The sequence below is a fragment of the Pristis pectinata genome, chromosome 6 (genome assembly GCF_009764475.1).
Source record: "Pristis pectinata isolate sPriPec2 chromosome 6, sPriPec2.1.pri, whole genome shotgun sequence".
NCBI classification, from domain to species: Eukaryota; Metazoa; Chordata; class Chondrichthyes; order Rhinopristiformes; family Pristidae; genus Pristis; species Pristis pectinata.
Window position 1 is genome coordinate 93,617,814 of NC_067410.1, and position 18,196 is coordinate 93,636,009.

The 18,196-nt window shown below is 39.1% G+C and overlaps 1 protein-coding gene across 1 annotated transcript in view; it reads right to left on the bottom strand.

Annotated features, from left to right (window-relative positions):
* LOC127571670 (activated CDC42 kinase 1-like) overlaps window positions 1–17,686 on the bottom strand; it is a 115,454-nt gene extending 97,768 nt beyond the window's left edge. The window contains 1 exon segment of the mRNA XM_052018257.1: window positions 17,504–17,686. Coding sequence (XP_051874217.1) covers window positions 17,504–17,551 — 48 coding nt within the window. The 5' untranslated portion in view covers window positions 17,552–17,686.
* Between the last annotated feature and the right edge of the window lie 510 nt (window positions 17,687–18,196).

Genomic DNA, 18,196 nt, shown 5'->3' on the forward strand with positions numbered 1-18,196 from the left:
CTTGCCATACACCTTCTATACCACCCTATCTACCTTTGTTGTCACTTTCAGGGAGCTATGGACTTGGACCCTAAAATCCCTGTGTCCATCAATGCTCCTAAGGGTCTTGCCATTTAATGTATACTTTCCCCTTACGTTTGACCTCCCAAAGTGCAACACACTCCATCTGCCAATTCTCTGCCCAATCAGAGAATATGGTGGTGTGCAGGGGAGGGAAAACCTCATCAGGCAGGTTTCCACCGGGCAAGTCATTTCACTTAGGTTAATTATTTTAGTTAGTATTTTCCTAATGAACAACAGGAGAAAAGTTAACATTAAATATACTTCCTCCTGCCCACTATATTCCTTGCACTGTTTTGACACTGGAAGATAACAGAGGGTTAATTATTCTAAATTTGTAGTGAACAGCCTTGCCTGCCACCTATCTACATTTGAAATGTTTAGGCATGTTGCCTGCAACTTCTGTCCAAGATTAAAAATCATGGGTAACTTGACTTCATTTTTACATATTTGCTGAGGCAAGCCAGTTTCCTTACTATCATAGACATAGATAATTTAGACCATTAGACACTTGGAGAGCCAGCAAGGGAAGAATGATAAAACAATAATTATGCAGGATTCCATTTCTTGATTATCATTTACAAGTTCCTATTGGAAAGAGTACATTTGAAGGTTGGGTGAGGACAGAATCACACTTAGTGCGAGGTGCAAATCTTAATGAATGAATATTTACTAATGATATAGTCAGCTGTTATTCCTTTGCACATACACAGAATTTTGCATCTTTATTTCAGATTTTCCCTACTCTCTCTTAATTGGAACCATCTCTAGGTACAATTTCAAAATATCATCAATGCCAAATGACTGGTTGCCGATTATATAGCATGAAGTCAGTAGTCCACTTCCATTAGACCTGCTGTCCTATAGTTACGTTTCTTTACAAGAAAATCAATTATGTATCAAAACAAAAATGCTGAAAATAATCAAGTCAAGCAACATTCATGGACAATGAGAACAATTTAATGTTCTGATCAATGATCATTTGTCAGAATTCTAAAGAAAGGTTATTAACCTGAAAGATTAGCTTTTTCACAGATGCTGCCTTGACCTTTACAGCTCTTCCTGTTATAGTTACAGATTTCCAGAACCTGCAGCTTTTTGGTTTTAGTTGTCAATCAACTGGGGAACATCTGACATAAAACAATTGTTATTACTATTGTTAAAACATCCTTTGTATCTAAACTTATCCCATAGTATGCCTCTCTCTCACACACACACACACACACAGTGACATGATGTTTGTGAAACCAAGGGGTCGAAATTTTATTTGGGTCTTTATATTGTAAAAAAATGAAGTCAGTACCGGTGCAAAACAGAAAGTGATATTTGCATTAGCAAATGGAGAAAACTGTATCCCTAAATAAGTTAAGTACCACACTTGGAGAAAGGTGCCTTTTGATTCATTCAGATTTTAAAATCCATTTATATATATCAATATATATATCAATAGCAGCAATCCATTGATATATACACATATATATATAAAAATGCATAGATTCTAAATGATGGTTTGCACTCTGACATTCAACTTTGTGATGAACATAGTCTTGTATGGCTCAGGAACTCCATTCTAACACGGCAGCCTCTGGTGCAACACACAATGACATGACCAGAATGTCCTCCCCAGGCAAAAGCCTAGTAGAATTTACAAAGACACTGGGCTGCCTAATCATCAGGGTCTCTCTCTCGACCACCCTGGCTGGGTCCAATGAAATGCAGAGCATTATGTTACAGGCTACCCATAACATAGAGCAATTTAACATATCTGGGATACTAAGAAATTCCACATGCTGTGTGCACACTAGCATTCCCTTATGCAAGGTGCATGTGTAACAACAGTGAATTCTCTTTTCATAGTTGGAAGTCTTAGGCAGAGCAGTATTTTTTAAATCTAGACACGTCAACACAACTGTTCTTTTAAAAGAAGTCACCTTTAAAGAAAAAACCAAAGCCAACATGTAACTTACTTTATAAACGTGAAAACGTGCCAGAAAAGGAATGGATCTCTTCAGCTTGTCAAAGCGACGCATGACTGTGCTGTGTTGTTTCCCTTACTTTCTTAATTATCAAGTTTAAAGCAAATCCAGTATTCCAACTTATCCATTCCACTCTCCCTGGAGTAAAAATTCCTCAGCTTCCTATGACATGGAACACTGCTGTATTTTCTCAGGGACACAACTGTACATCCCAACATTTTCCTTTTCCTTTAAAATATAAACGCAGAACTCGTTTTGCATGCTCACTGTTCGCGACTCAAGTGATTTCTTTTCCTGCCGATGGAATAAACAGCAGCTTTCTTCAATAACATTCGTCTCAAAGCTGTCATACGCTATAGGAGTTGACTGTGTGCTGAATGGTAAAACTGTGCTGTTCTGCTATTCAACTGCAACACAATTTGGACTGAAGCCAGGAGGTCAATATTAACTGGAGGATGGAGAGTTCATTTCCTGTGGGCCCCTCAGCTGATGGTTTAACAAGGCAATTCTCCACGCCTCCTCACATACCGCCAACCAAACCCCCCCTCCCTCCACCCCATCACCCTCCAACCAGCGTAGGAGCTCACAAGATAAAGCAGTGCTGTGCTTTAGTTCTCTGTTTAAAGCTGGTGAAGAGTAACCTGTGTTTTTATCTTATAGCCCACTGGAATCAGTACGAAATGGAAAAATTCTCAGCTGGGAACTGTCTAGTACCCATTCAATTTGAAAAAAGGATACTCTTAAAGATGATAATTGCTCTTTATTCTTTAAAGGGCCAACTCTCAAACATGCAATTTTTATCAAAATGTTATCACATTCACATTACGTTATCCCAATGTAATAAACATTATGCGGTGCATCTGTAAACAAAGATTTGCTCATTTTAACAAGATGGGAGATCTTTAAATGATTTATGACTTCCTGTGAGCACTTTAGACAACACCGTGAGAATAGAGAAAAACTGCCGTAAAAAAGAACTGGAGCAACAGAACAGGCATCAAAAACCTGAAGCTGCTGGCCTGCCCGCCCACCCACCCACCACTAAGAACAAACAAACAAGAAAACTGCTCTGCTACTCCACCAGTGGGCATTTGAGGAGGAAAGCTCTGGAACAGTACGAGAATGGGAGTAGTGGAAATGAAAATGATAGGATCAGGAGCATGTAAAATAGACTTCATGACCAGCTTGCTGGCAGTGTACAAGTTTTACAGAAATCACAATTTCTATAACAAATTAAAAGAACCCTAAACCTTGCCAACACTACTGATCCCAAATCTAATTCTACAGCCATTTTCTGAAAAATGCAGCAGAAAAACAATCTAGGGAGAAATTCCAAAGTAATTACCTAGATATCTGAACACCAGCAACCTTGATTGGAGGTAGACTGCACAAATGAATGACATTTTCAACATATTCTTCAAGTACATAAAATGTCAGGCAACTGCTGCTGGAGGGGTCAAGTATTACCTATTCTGAACACAATTGTATCTCATCTAGATTTCAAGATGCTCCTATTGTTACATCCCTATAAAGAAGCTATTGTACAAGTTTGGCAATATAAATTACTTCCAAAATAAAAATGAGACATTCATACACTTTCAGAGAGTAAACAATGCCACATAACATAAGCAACTATCTATGACAAAGCCAAAGTGTAAAAATGATTTTTAAAAAACAAGCAAAGAGTTCAAATCAGACTTGGGACAAGTACCACAGAAGTGACATTTATCAGAGAATGTGTTCAATATGGAATGAAGGTTTTATAAAAAAAGCACTTAACAAATGGGAAGTAGAAGTAAAACCTGGCTTGTCAACTAGTTCTCCACCCCCCTCCCCTCGTTCACAGTTCACTGCTATTCCATTTTCATTTTCTCTCTTATTAATTTGCATTGTCTTCTCCTTTCTGCTACCTCAGATTCTCCGTATACTCAAATGTCCCTTCCCCCTCTTCTCAGTCTCTAGGACACTCTATCCAAATGCACAGAGAATTTGGAACAAGATAGGTGAACTGACAGTGCAAGTAGAAATGAATGGGTATCATCAGATTATAATGACAGAGAGGTGGCTGTAAGGTGACCAAGGCTGCTAACAATTTAGGTGAAGATGAGATATACTGAGGGTAAGACATCACTGGTGTTGGTAGTAAATTGTCATAGAATCATACAGCACAGACATGGATCCTTCTAGTCCACCTCAACCATGGCAACCATAATTAGTGAGGGCAAGACATCACTGGTGTTCATAGTAAAATGTCACAAAATCATACAGCACTGAAATGGACCCTTTTGGCCCACCTCAACCATGCCAACCAGTGCTGATCTACCCTAATCCCACTTATTTGCATTAGGCCCATATCTCTCTAAGCCTCTTCTTTCCAGGGCTTGTCCAAATATCTTTTAAATGTAATTGTGTAATTGTATCTGCCTTTACCACCTCCTCCTGCTTCTGCTGGATAACCCCGTGTGGAAAAACTTACCCCTCAGATCTTCTTTAGCTTTCTCCCATTTTGTAGCCTAACAGTAGCAATACTATAAAACAGATTAAGGACACCACCACCCCCACCAGTAACACAAGGGTTGCCTATAGAATATAGGCCTGTAAGAAGGGTATGCAACAATCATAGGCACATTTAATTCTCTTACAGACAAATCACAGGCATAAAAGGGCAAACTAATGAAGGCTGATAAGTCCGGATTGGATGGCCTGCACCCCAGGTCTCAAAGGAAGTGGCCTGCAGAGTTAGTGGATGTGTAATTGTAATCTACCAAAATTCCCCAAATTCTGGAGCGGTCCCCAAGCATCACAAAACCACAAAAATAACACCATTATTTTAAAAAGGAGGGAGAAGGAAAGCCGGAAATTATAGCCAATTACCCTAACATCTGTCCTTAGGATAAATGCTGGAATCTACAAATTATGGGAGAAATAATAGGACATTAAGAAAATCATAAAATAATCAAGCAGAATCAATATGGTTTTATGAAATTTGAATAGTATTTGAAAAATTTGCTATTGATCTTTATCAATGAAATAAACAGGCTGGATAAGTGTATTGGCATGGAAAGGGAAGCGACTAATTAACAGAAAACAGGGCTTTAGATAAATGGGTCATTTTTGGATTGCCATCAGAAACTAGTGGGATGCTACAGGGATCAGTGCTGGGGCCTCGATCATCTATAATGTTTATGGATGTCTTGGATGAAGGTACTGAGTGTACTGTAGCTAAATCTGCTGATGATACAAAAATGGATGAGTTATTACATTGTACGGAGGACACAAAAAGCCTGCAAAGGACTATAGAAAGGTTAAGTGAGTGAGAAAAATTACTGATGAGTACAATATAGGGGACATGTGAGATTATTTGTTTTGGAAGGAAGAATAGAAGAGCAGATTATTACTTAAATGGAGTAAGGCTACAAACTGTTGCGATAAAAAGCGATCTAGTCCGTGCAACACAACAACAACAACAAAAAAAATCAGCACGTAGGTACACCAAGAAATTAGAAAGTGCCATGGAATGTTGGCCTTTATTGAAGGTGGTATGGAGTATAAAAGTAGAGAAGTTTTGATCCAACTTTAACAGTGTGCTGGTGAGACTGCACCTTAGCCCACTGCTCTACTCTCTCTACACTCATGACTATGTGGCTACGCACAGCTCAAATGCCATCTATAAATTTGTCCATGACACCACTGGTGTTGGCAGAAGCTCAGACAGCGATGAAGAAGGTGTACAGGACTGAGATAGATTGGCTGACTGAGTGGTGTCACAACAATAATCTCGCACTCTATGTCAGCAAGACCAAGGAATTGATCGTGGACTTCAGGAGGGGGAAGTCAGGAGAACACACACCAGTCCTCATTGAGGGGTCAGCAGTGGAAAGGCTGAGCAGCTTCAAGTATCTAGGTGTCAACATCTTGGAGGATCTATCCTGGGCCAAATATATTGATGCAATCACGAAGGTGGCATGCCAGCGGCTCTACTTCATTAGGAGTTTGAAGAGATTTGATATGTCACTGACGACTCTTACAGATTTCTATAGATGGAGAGCATTCTGACTGGTTGCATCACAGCCTGGTGTGTAGGCTCCAATACACAGGATCACAAGAGGCTGCAGAGGGTTGTAGACTCAGCCAGCTCCGTCACGGGCACAACCCTCCCCACCATTGAAGGCATCTTTAAGAGGCAGTGCCTCAAGAAGGCAGTGCTTCAAGAAGGAGGCATCCATCACTGTACCCTCACCAACCAGGGTCTTGCCCTCTTCTCACTTCTACCATTGGGGAGGTGGTACAGGAGCCCAAAGACTCTCACTCAATGATTCAGGGACAACTTCTTCCCCTTCGCCATCAGATTTCTGAATGGTCCATGAACTCATGAACACTATTCCTTTTCTTTTGCACTATTTATTTAATTTTGTAATTGTATGTCTTTGCATTGTACTGCTGCTGCAAAACAACAAACTTCATGTCATGTAAGTCAGTGATAATACATCTAATTCTGAATACTGCCTACAGCTTTGGTCTCCATAAGCACGTGCTTGCATTGGTGACAGTGCAGCGAATTTGATTCCTCAGATGAAGGAGTTAACATGAAGAAAGGCTGAGCAGATTGAGCATATATTCATTGGAGTGTAAAAAAATGAGAGGTTATCTTAATGAAACATACAAGATTCCAAGGAGGACTGGCAGAGTGGATGCTGAGAAGATATTTTCCTTTGTGGTATATCTAGAACTAGGGAGCATAGTTTTAGAATAAGGATAAATCTAAAATAAAAACAGAAAATAGTGGAGATACTCAGCATGTCAGGCTGGAAATACATAGCACGCAGGTTGACTTCTAAGTATTTCCAGTGTTTTCTATTTTATTTTAGATTTTCAGTCTCTGTAGTTGATTTTCATTTACTTTTAGAATAAGGAGTTGTTTGCTCTTCTCCTTTCCACTTCTCACTTCTGGTTTTCAGTTGTCCCCTCTCCATTCTTCCAGTTCCTCATCCCAATCTATATACAATCATGTTTTTTTAATCTTAGTCTTTCACCTCAACCCCACAAGATGCCGATCTCCTCCATTTATAGTGCCAAATCCATTCCACCCTTGTATTTAATTCTGACATCAGCTTCCAATCCACAAACTGCACCACACACCACCTCAGCTATCAGTCTTTCTCTCTCCACCTCCTCCTTTCTCAACCATTGATGTTGCAAGAGCTACAGGCCTGGCTATCATGCAACACACCATAACACTTACTGACTACCACCTTGACCAACACATCTCAGATGATTACGATAACAAAGGAATAGGTGATAAACAAAGAAATTGAGGGGGATAGGGATTGGGAGGGGGTGACAAAGTGCAAAAGATGCTAAGAGAAAAGATTCAGAGAGAAAGGCAGAAGAAAAACTATTCTAATGAAAATAGAATATGACAGTCATCCAGGCAGACAATAATTAAAGAACAGAAAGACAAAGGTGGAAAAGAAGTGGCAAATATCTGTAAGGAAACAACTTTTGTGCCTGACCAACAGCTCAAAACATCAAATTAAATAACAGTGCTCTCTAATGGGTAGAGCAAGTACGTGTCCTTATGTATGTGAATGAACACAACTGTGAAATAAACTTTGTATAACTGCATAGTGCAAGATGTTTTCTCAACATATTCAAAGAAAATCCAGTATTTTTCAGCTCTTTAAGATTGAGAACTGATTGCAGTGTTCAGTCATGAATTCCTCAATGAATTCTTAATGTCATAATGGAAGTCATTGTTCTAAATAAAATGGAACACTTTACTACAACATATATTAAGCAGGTTAAATGATGCTATGTACCTGTGATGTTGCTGCAAGTATGTTTTTCATTGCACCTGTGCATACGTGTACTTGTGCATATGACAAACTTGATTTTGACTCTGAATGGCCTAAAAAAATTCCTGTTTTATGACATTTAACAGAGACATTCTTTCCTGTTAAAATTTCAATTATACCCATCGAACACTGCACAGAGAGCCTGGTGTAAAGAGTTTTGTTGCAAATTTCCAGGAGTCAACCTAACTGTCTTTAGATAAGCACTAAGCTTCCAACCAGGGTATTCATTCAACAATCCATTCTCTCACTCAAACTATTCAACAATAACAAAGCAATGGGTCTAAAGAGCACAGATAAGCAAAAGAAATCAGCAATAATCCTGAAAAAATTGCTTATATTATCTTCCTTTATATTTCTTCCTCTTGTAAGTGAAGAAATTGCTTATTTATTTTCTCTCTGTACAAACCACTGGCCAAAGCATAGCAGGCTATGGACCAAGTGCTGGTAAATGGGATGAGTAGAGATAGATGATCAGCACGGATATGGTGTGCTGAAGCTCCTATTTCTGTGCTGCACGACTCGTTGAACAGGATTTGTGCCCAAGTTCCACAACAACTTACAGTTCATGTCATGATCATCCAGCAGATGGCAGGATTCTCCACGGCAGGCTGCCATTAATGAATTCCTGCTGATGTAATGAGGACAGGAACACAGAAGGGATGATGAGCAGATTATTTCATGACATGTATTGAATGCAGCTGCAAATTGAGAATGCTACATGCAGAAGGCAGGACTGTCTGGGTTTTCCAGTGGCTATTTTGGGGCAAGTTTCACCCATCAGCACAACACATAAAGGCCTTTTCCAACATCTTTGCTACTATTTCCAGCTTCTTAAATGTCACAGGCTTTATTTCTGCAGCAAGGCTTCCTTATTTGTGTAGCCTGCTCCAAGTCATTATCTTGTAGCAAGCAGCTCTCAGATGTTAAGATTAGGCTTGAAAATATTCATTGGATTTGGTAAGAAATATATGATGAGAAATCTTGCATCTTGCATTAAGATTCAAGATTTACTTTATTGTCATTTCTCTGAGTATTTACCTACACAAAAAAAATGAAATACTGTTTCTCACCAGCTCATATCAGTGCAACAAAAAGAACAGGTGATAAATATCTAAAATAGTCTATAAAAACATCTCTAAAACAAAACTAAAAACATATCAACACCACATATTCATATCTGTTAAAGTGTGTTTATGTATTAATAAGTGCTTATTCAGTTCAAGATGAAGTTCAATGTATCAGGTAACTAACTAGCAAGCTGTTTCTGTATTGATGTGAGTATGTACATGTGTGTGGAGGGAGAGCTTGTCGGTGAAAGTGGAAGGGGATACAGTCCATTTATGATCCTGACTGCGGGAAAAAACTGTTCAGCATCCAAGTGATACAAAATTCATTTCATATGCACATGCAGAGATAATTCTGTGTTTCTTCTTGCAAGCACTCTATCAGTGCTTAATGGGCAAGCAATAGAAGGAAATATCGGGTCAGCTTCACCAGGAGGGACACAAGCGTTCCTCCCCCACACACACACACACACACACACACACACAAACAAGATAGACTAATACCATCACAAACAGGAATAGAATGTATTGATGATTGAGGATGGAATAAACTGAACCAAATTTTAGAAAACAGACACCGTTATAGGCACAGACGAGAGAGGAAAAGAATGGCTAGAAATGTAGCTTTTTCCTCAGTAGGGACTGAGAGAAATATATGTTTTGAATACTCATTCAAATTTACAGTCAGGTAACCTCACCGGTAAATATTAACTTTCTATCTAAACACAGTATTAAAGCTAAACTCGAATATTTCTCACAAGCTATGATTTTCATGCTGCAGTCACATACCACATTTCAGATGTAACAACTTGAGAACATAAGAAACAACAGGGGTAGGCCACTAGGCCCCTTGCATCTGCTCTGCCATTCTGTCAGATACTATCTTTCAGTGCCACTTTCCTGCACTAATTCCATATCCTTCAATACCCTTAACAGCTAAGAATCTAGCAGTTTTGGTCTTGACTGTACACAGTGACTGAACTTCCACTGTCTTCTCAGGTTGAGAATTTCAAAGTTTCACCACACTTGGGGTGAAGGAATTCCTTGTCATCTCCGTCCTGAATAACTGATCCCTAATTGGAGGTTGTGACCCCTGGTTCGAGACAATGGAGCCAACAGATGCATCAACTTACAACTATCTGTTAATCTCCTCAAGAATTTTGCATGTTACATGAGATAAATACCCTACCAGTTTTTAAAAATAGTTTTGGAAATTCATAAAGGGATTGTAAAAGTCGTAAGATTTCAGTTTTTCTTTCACGAGATTTTCAAGTCTTTCCATGCTTGTTGATTTAAAAGTATGTTTTTTTTGCATTTGCCTAGAAGTTGGATTTCATCTATTTTTGGTGCACTAAAAAATTCAGCGAAATGCCAGCCCTCCAAAAACAAACATCACTAAATTGTTAAAGCCCAGTGAGAAACCAAGTTTGTGTAGTCTACACCCGTAAATGAGTGACAACATACGACTTGCACATCTCCCAACGGATCCTCAATTTTTTAGCACAGCTTGTGTCACTTCACAATGCAGCAATCACTTCAAGCCTTTAAAGGCATACATCCCACGATACACCTTATGGCTGCAATAGAGAAGTCTGAAGCTGCAGAGGAGGAGAAAGCTCCACATTCAAAGGAAGAAGCAAGTCCTCGTCAATGAAATGCATAGCAGGAGGGAGGTCATGTGCACCAGGAGACTCACTGGGTTCAGAGTCTGCTAGCATGGGTCATACACAGAAGTGCCTGGCTCAGTTTCACAATTGCTATGATTCACCTTGAAATGATTGGTATTGGTCTCATGATGAAGGTGGTGCCGAGGTAGAAGATTAGTCATGATCTTAACGAACAGTAGAGCAGGCACAAGATACCCAATGGCCTCCTCCTATTTCAAATATTCCATATGAATTATTGCCCCACAATTAATAGCGCCATAGCAGTTTGCTCAATTGTTTGTCCTAGCAGTGAAAACATAAATGTATCAATTGCAAGGGGACGGCTGGTTTGACATACAACAAGAATCATATTCCATTTACAAAACAGCTGCAAACCCATCTGCACCATAAGTATTACAAATTTTTGTTTTGGAGAAGATTGCAATTTTAATTGTTAAATAATTGCAAGAAATCAAGGAACATTGCAGGATTCTGGACTTTAACTGCACTCAGTTATTATAAACTTACACTTTTATAAACATAAAAGACAGAAGCAGAAGTAGGCCATTGGCTCCTCACACTGCTCTGACATTCAATAAAACCATGGTTGATCTTTTACCTCAGTGCCTCTTTTCTGTACTATCTCCATATCCCTCGACCACTACCCAAAAATTTATCTCTGTAGACTGAACATCAGAAAAATTGCAGAGATGACCAAAGATGCAAATGAAACAGTGGGACAAGCTTTAAAACAGAATATTTACCTAAACGATCAGGAGGCAAAGTATTAAAAAAAGATCAATATTCTTGATCCCTATCTGTTGAAGCTTGGTGTAAATATTAGTGCTGGGTGAGCTATGACCAAAATGGATGGTGATGCCCACACTAACAATGCCCACTCCCTCATAATAAATAGATACCTGGAGGAGATTCAGTTTATAATCCATTATCTTGGATCATTATCCCATTATGAGCAAACACTTTCTGGGGAGTGGAACAGTCAAAGAATAATCAAGGTGATTTTATTATGCCAAAATATGAATGCTGGAAATCTGAAATCGAAACAGAAAATGCTGGAAATATTGAAACTGTATTTCTTTCTCCATAGATGCTGATTTGCTCAGCATTTTAGAACAATAGATGACTCTTCCAGAATACATTGAGGTGTACATGAAAATTTGAATCAGACAAACCAAAATACTAGTCACTAAGTAATCTTTTAATAAAAAGCAAGGCTTTGACACATAATGAGTTCATTGAAGAGACAGAAAAATAAATACAACTGCCCCAATTATCCCTGGAAGGCAAAATTACCTTTTTTGATCTCGACTGTCTCTACAAATTTAGATAGGTCTTCAATCAAGCATACCATTCTGGATAATTTATCACAGCAAGACCAGCAGTATTGTGAGACTAGAGATCCTAATGTGACAGTTCTTTCCAAACGCCAATCTGTTCTAATATCCCATTTCCTGGCTCAAGAACATCCTGGCAATTTTCAAAATGAGGCCACAAAAAGCCAGTGGGTCACATTTTGCACTTTAATATAAGCCTATTAAGTTGTGCCTTGACACACTTAACCAAAGTATCCTAGGAATGAACTTCAACCAGTTCACTATTCCTCACCACAGTATAAATCCACAAACTACTTGCAAGCAAAATCAAAGCAAAGGGGCTAGCACGAGATTAAACCTAATTTTAAATTTAAGTAAAATACAGTAATTGTGTACAGTTTACAATGACAGAATACACTTGCACTTCATCTCAAAAACTCTGAAGGATTCTCTCAAGCCTGTGCCCCAACTGCTAAAATATGTACCCCCTCTCACTTTTTCTCTCTTCTGTTTGTTCTCCTCATACCTTGTCATAATATCTTCATAGAAGAAAAGGAAACAAACAACAGATGGCAGAGAACTCCCTCTGGATTACACTATACTTCCAATCCTGCCATTTATATTTGGCTGTCCCAGTTCTATTTATTGATGTCTTACTATCTCCTACACTTGTTCCCTTTACTCTTCTTCAAATTAAAAGGAAATTAAAGATACTTAATAATGCAACAAGCTATTTCGCTACTTCAAAAGTCCCAAAAAAACAGCAATGTCATAATGACATAATCTGTTATTAGTTATACTGACGGAAGAATAAACATTTCCCGGGTTATTAGAGATAACAATCCTTACCTTCAAATAGTTCCAGAGGATCGTTTACATCCATCTGGATGAGCAGACAGGGTCACAGTTTAACACGTTAATAAATGGAATTAACTGCCACTGACTTTATTGATTGCTTTCAAGACTGAACCCATAACATTCTATCACATTGAAATGAGTGCAGTGCTTTCCAGAAGGTATAGCACATGGATTTATCAAATTGTTAACTGTACGTGTTCATTGGCTGCTGAGGAACTGATCAAAAATACGCCTGGGCTCAAAATCCATGCAACAGAAAAATCATAAAGCAATTTTGACAGTATGAAAGAGCCTCCAGGCAAAAAAAATCATTGTAAAGCAACTCCAATTGTTCATTTTTCCCACTAATCTGCACTGTGCTTTTCCATAACTCCATTTAGCAAACCTATTAAAAAATATGGCAGCATAATTAGTGAGCAATACCAAGAAGTGTGTACTAACAAAAAAAATGCTCTCAAAAGCACATTGTAATGCATTGGTATGACATTTCTCTTTCTCATACCAACCATTCTTTGGCCTCTGCTATTTGGTGCCAATTAGTAATCTCTGGCTACTACGAACTGGATGAGGTTGTCCAAATTTACCTAGTTCCACATCCTTAACAGTCAACAAATTGGGAAAATTTCAATCCTGCCAGCATGGACTGGATTTTGACAATGAGAAAAGCCAGGGTCTAATCAACAGCATCAACTCAATTAACTCAGGTCAGACAAGATCACTGAATCACTAGTGCACTCTACAGTAGTGTCATACATAGAGCAAGCAGCTTACAATTCAGGGGGTGAATGCTAATCAAAAGCCAATGACACTTGTGAATAGGACAGCAGATTTAAACTGGGGCAAGGCAGTGACAAGGTAGACTTTCTATAGGATTTTGTTAGCCAAAGGTCATTAAGAGATATGGAAATAAATATGATTTCATCAAATGGTGGAACAGTTTCAAGGGCCTAATTGATATATTTCTTTGCCTATAAGAAACAGGTGCAAATGCCTCCCCTCCATGCCTATTCTGCCATTCACTATGATCGTGGTGATCTGATCTTTGCCATTAACTCCATTTCCCTGCCAACCCATATTGCTCAATTTCCTTACAGTATAAAAATCTCAGACTTAAATATAATGACTCAGCATCCACTGTTTACTAGGATTCCAAAGATTCACAGCCTACAGGGAACAAATTCCTCCTCAACCAACTCAAGTTATCCTGAAACTAAATCCCAAGTTGTAGGCTCTCCAAATGGGGAAATATCCTCACTACATCCACAGTGTTTTGGCCCTCAGAACCTTGTTTCAGCCCTCAGAACCTTGTTTCAGTGAGATGATCCCTCATTCTTCAGAGCTTGAGTATAGATTTCATTCATCTTAAACCTTTCTTGTCAGACAATCCATTGAACCTTTGCTAAACTAATTTGAGACAAAAAAATGGTTTCCTTAATAACTATGTAGCGCTCCAAGTTTTTTTCTACCAATTACTCTTATACCCTGTCACTTTCTCAAAAAAGATCAACGCTCCATTTGCCTTCTTAAGTACTTGTACATTCATGCTAATTTTGTGCTTCTTGTAGAAGACCCAAATTTTGCTGAACATCATTTAATACTCACGTACTATTTGAATAACAGTTTTTCTTAATTCTCCTATTAAAATAGGGAACTGCACTTTGGAGCAAAAGGAGAAAAAAAACTTTATTACAGATTTCCAGCAACTGCAGTTTTTTTGATTTTCATCTACTGGTAATAAAGTTTTTGAATACATTTAAATCAAATGTCTCTTTGGAAAGAGCTCTGTATTAAACATGTCAGATTATAAAAAAGCTTCTCCTGTTATTTCTATGTTAATTGCATTCCTTCTTCAGGAGGTTAAATAACACTACTGGCAACCACAGATGTTAAAGAAAATATATACAGGTGGAGCAATGGATTGCGCAGCAACAGAAGCAGCTTATAGAATCACAGCGTCATACAGCACAGAAACACGCCCTTCGGCCCAACTTGTCCATGCCAACCAGGATGCCCATCTGAGTTAGTTCCATTTGACCGCATTTGGCCAATATTCTTCTAAACCCTTCCTATCCATGTGCCTGTCCAATTGTCTTTTAAATGTTGTTATTACACCTGGCTCAACCACTTCCCTTGGCAACTCATTCCATATACACACTGCCCTATGTGTGAAGCTGCTGCCCCTCAGGTCCCTTTTAAATCTTTCCCCTCTCACCTTAAACCTATGCCCTCTAGTTTTTGAATCCCTCTCCCTGGGAAAAAGACTCTGTGTGTTCACCCAATTTATGCTCCTCATGATTTTATATACCTCCACAACGTCACCACTGAGTCTCCTACACTCCATGGAATAAAGTCCTTGTCTGCCCAACCTCTCCCTATAACTCAGGCCCTCTAGCCCTGGCAACATTCTCGTAGATCTTCTTTGCACTCTTTCCAGCTTAATAGGGTAACCAAAACTTTACACAATAATCTATGTGCAGCCTCACCAATGTCTTGTACAACTGCAATATAATGTCCCAACTCCTATACTCAATGCCCTGAGAGATGAAGGCCAGTGTGCCAAACAACTTCTTCATTACCCTGTCTACCTATGACACCACTTTCCGGACTTGTACTCCTGGATCCCTCTGTTCTCCTACATTCCCCAAGTTCACTATGAAAGCCCTACCCTGGTTTGACTTCCAAAAATGCAAAATATCCCACTGATCTGGATTGAACGCTATTTGCCATTCCTCTGTCCACTTACGTTGCTGTTCAAGATCCCCCTGTAATTTTTGATAACGTTCTTCACTGTCTTTGACACCACCTATTTTAGTGCCATCTGCAAACTTACTACCCATGCCTTGTACATTCTCATCCAAGTCATTTATGTAAATGCTGAACAACAATGGGCCCTGCACCAACCCCTGGAGAACACAGCAAGTCACAGGCTTCCAGTCCAAAAAACAATCTTCCACCATCACCCTCTGCTTCCAACCATCAAGCCAATTATGTTAGTTCTTAGCTAGTTCTCCCTAGATCCCATGTGATCTAACCTTCTAGACTAACAAAATCTTTGACAAGGTCCTGTGTGGCGAAAGTCCATATAGACAACATTCATCACCCTACTCTCATCAATCCTCAATCAAAAAACTCTTAACAGATTTGAGAGTCTTCTATCAGGTCACTCCCTCAATCTCTAACGCTCCAGAGGATACAACCTATCTTTGTCCAATACTCTCCAGTCTAGGCAACATCCTCGTGAACCTCTTCTGCACCTTCTCCAAAGCCCCCACATCCTTCCTGTAATGCAACGAGCAAAACAGCACACACAGTACTCCAAATGTGGTCTCACTACAGCTGTAACATGACAGTCTACGATTGTACTCAACACTCACTTGTATTGCCACTTTCAGGGAGCTATGGAAAATGATCCATCTTTGGGTGATTTGTCATCAGCAATGAGCTACTATGTCTTTGTTTTGTCCCAATATTGAGGTCAAGGCATTCTGCTACCCTTGAATAATTTCTAGCTCCAATTTAATCTAACACACCCCAGATGTCAAGGATATTTCATCAGATGCCAGGCAGTTTCACAACAAATACATTTCTTCCAACTGAGCGACCCCCTTGTCAATATGATAATCTTGTTTTGATACAATATTGAAGAAAAATTATTTTTCATTTTTAAAAAATCCACCCTGGAAAGCAGATGGATGTTATTTTGATTAAATACTTTCAACACAAATATTGTATGGAATAGTGTCTGAATTCAAACTAGATTTACAGTGACAATTTCTATGGCAACAGGCTTAATGCTGCCCTGTAGGAATCATTAAAATTGAAAACAGAGATGTGGGGGGGGGGGGGGGGGGTTGGGAACAGAGAGAGATCGAAGAGCTTAGGGAGGAGGAGTGCGTTGGAAAGGGGGGCTAGAAACTGTTGAGAATAAATGTAACCGGTTTAGTGATGGATCCCTTAGCAGCAACACAAATAAACAACGGACCTTCCAATTGTTTCGAGCATACAGCCACCTTTAACATTCCACTTATTTATGATGGAAATAAATATCCTAACAGAAATATTACAGCCATTGAACAGGCATATCCTTTGCAGAAAACTAGAAATTAATCAAAACTAATTAGCAAACGTTCATCAATTCTGAATAGTACTTCAGAAATAAGAATAAAAAACAGCAAATAAAAAGCATGACTTATTTCTCAATCATAAAACATGTTCATCCATACAAACTGATTTGTAACCTGTCAGTTTCCCTTCTGCAGACAGCTGCAGAATCCAATAACCTTTTCAAATGCAATACTGCCACCAAAAATACAAAAAAAAATCACACACTCAAGTGCCCAATCTATCTAGAATGGAAGGACAGCAATATCATCACAAAGCAGTCACCAAAAAAAAACTGCTTTCAATTTTGCTAAATACAAATTATAAGACCAAGAAACACGAAAAGAATCTGAGTATTATTGTCTTTGAAAGATAAACTGCAATCCAGTTGTTTTCCAGTGCAAACATGCTTCAGTCCAGGAAAAGTAAATGTTAAACAGATTTTGAACCATTTCTCGAGCTGGAACATCTTATCCCAATGAGCTGGGACACATCCTGAAGCAATAAAAGGCAATCAGTGTGAAGCATGATTGCCACATTAAAACTAGATTCTGCATGATATGTATTGTTTGCAAGGACATGAAATATATTTAGAGTACACAGCTATACCTCCTCTTCCTCGCTCGACAGCCGCTGGTATTCTGACTGGTCGCTCATGTCTGGGTGATTAATTTCAGATCTCCACAATTGAATATGCAAGATACACTCTCAGAGAAGGAATTTAGCTGTTTTCAAGGGCCTTGGGTGAAAAATACGTTGCTCACATTCTCACTCTCCTCCACTTCCTCCTTCCCCTCTGTGTCTCTTCCTCAGTGCTGCAATTTGCAAGTCCCCAGTGTTTTGCACAGATTACAAGCACAGCGACACGGCATAAAAAATGCAAATACACATTGTATGTGTGGAACCCTCTGTCCCACACGTACAACCTCTCAAGCTGCATCAGCTGCTTTTAAACCATTCAGCTTCTGCTTTACTGGTTTAGAGATGCTGCATTAAAAACACATGATCACTTCCTCCATCTATCCATCTTTTTGTTGCTGTCTAACACAAGGTAGACGCTCACTATTTCTTCATCCCTTTGCCAAAGCCCAAATTGGTCAGGTTCCCTCGTCCTGTAATTCATATAAATTAGTTGTTTCTCACTATTCAATTCTCTACCTCTTCTTTTCCCCAGCTAGTGTGAATTTCTATGACTGACTCTGTCCTTTGCCAAACAGCTGTATGACTGTATATCCATAGACTAGGACACAGATGAACACACAAACAGCAGTACCGCTTCGTGCTGAGTACTGCCTAGCTCAC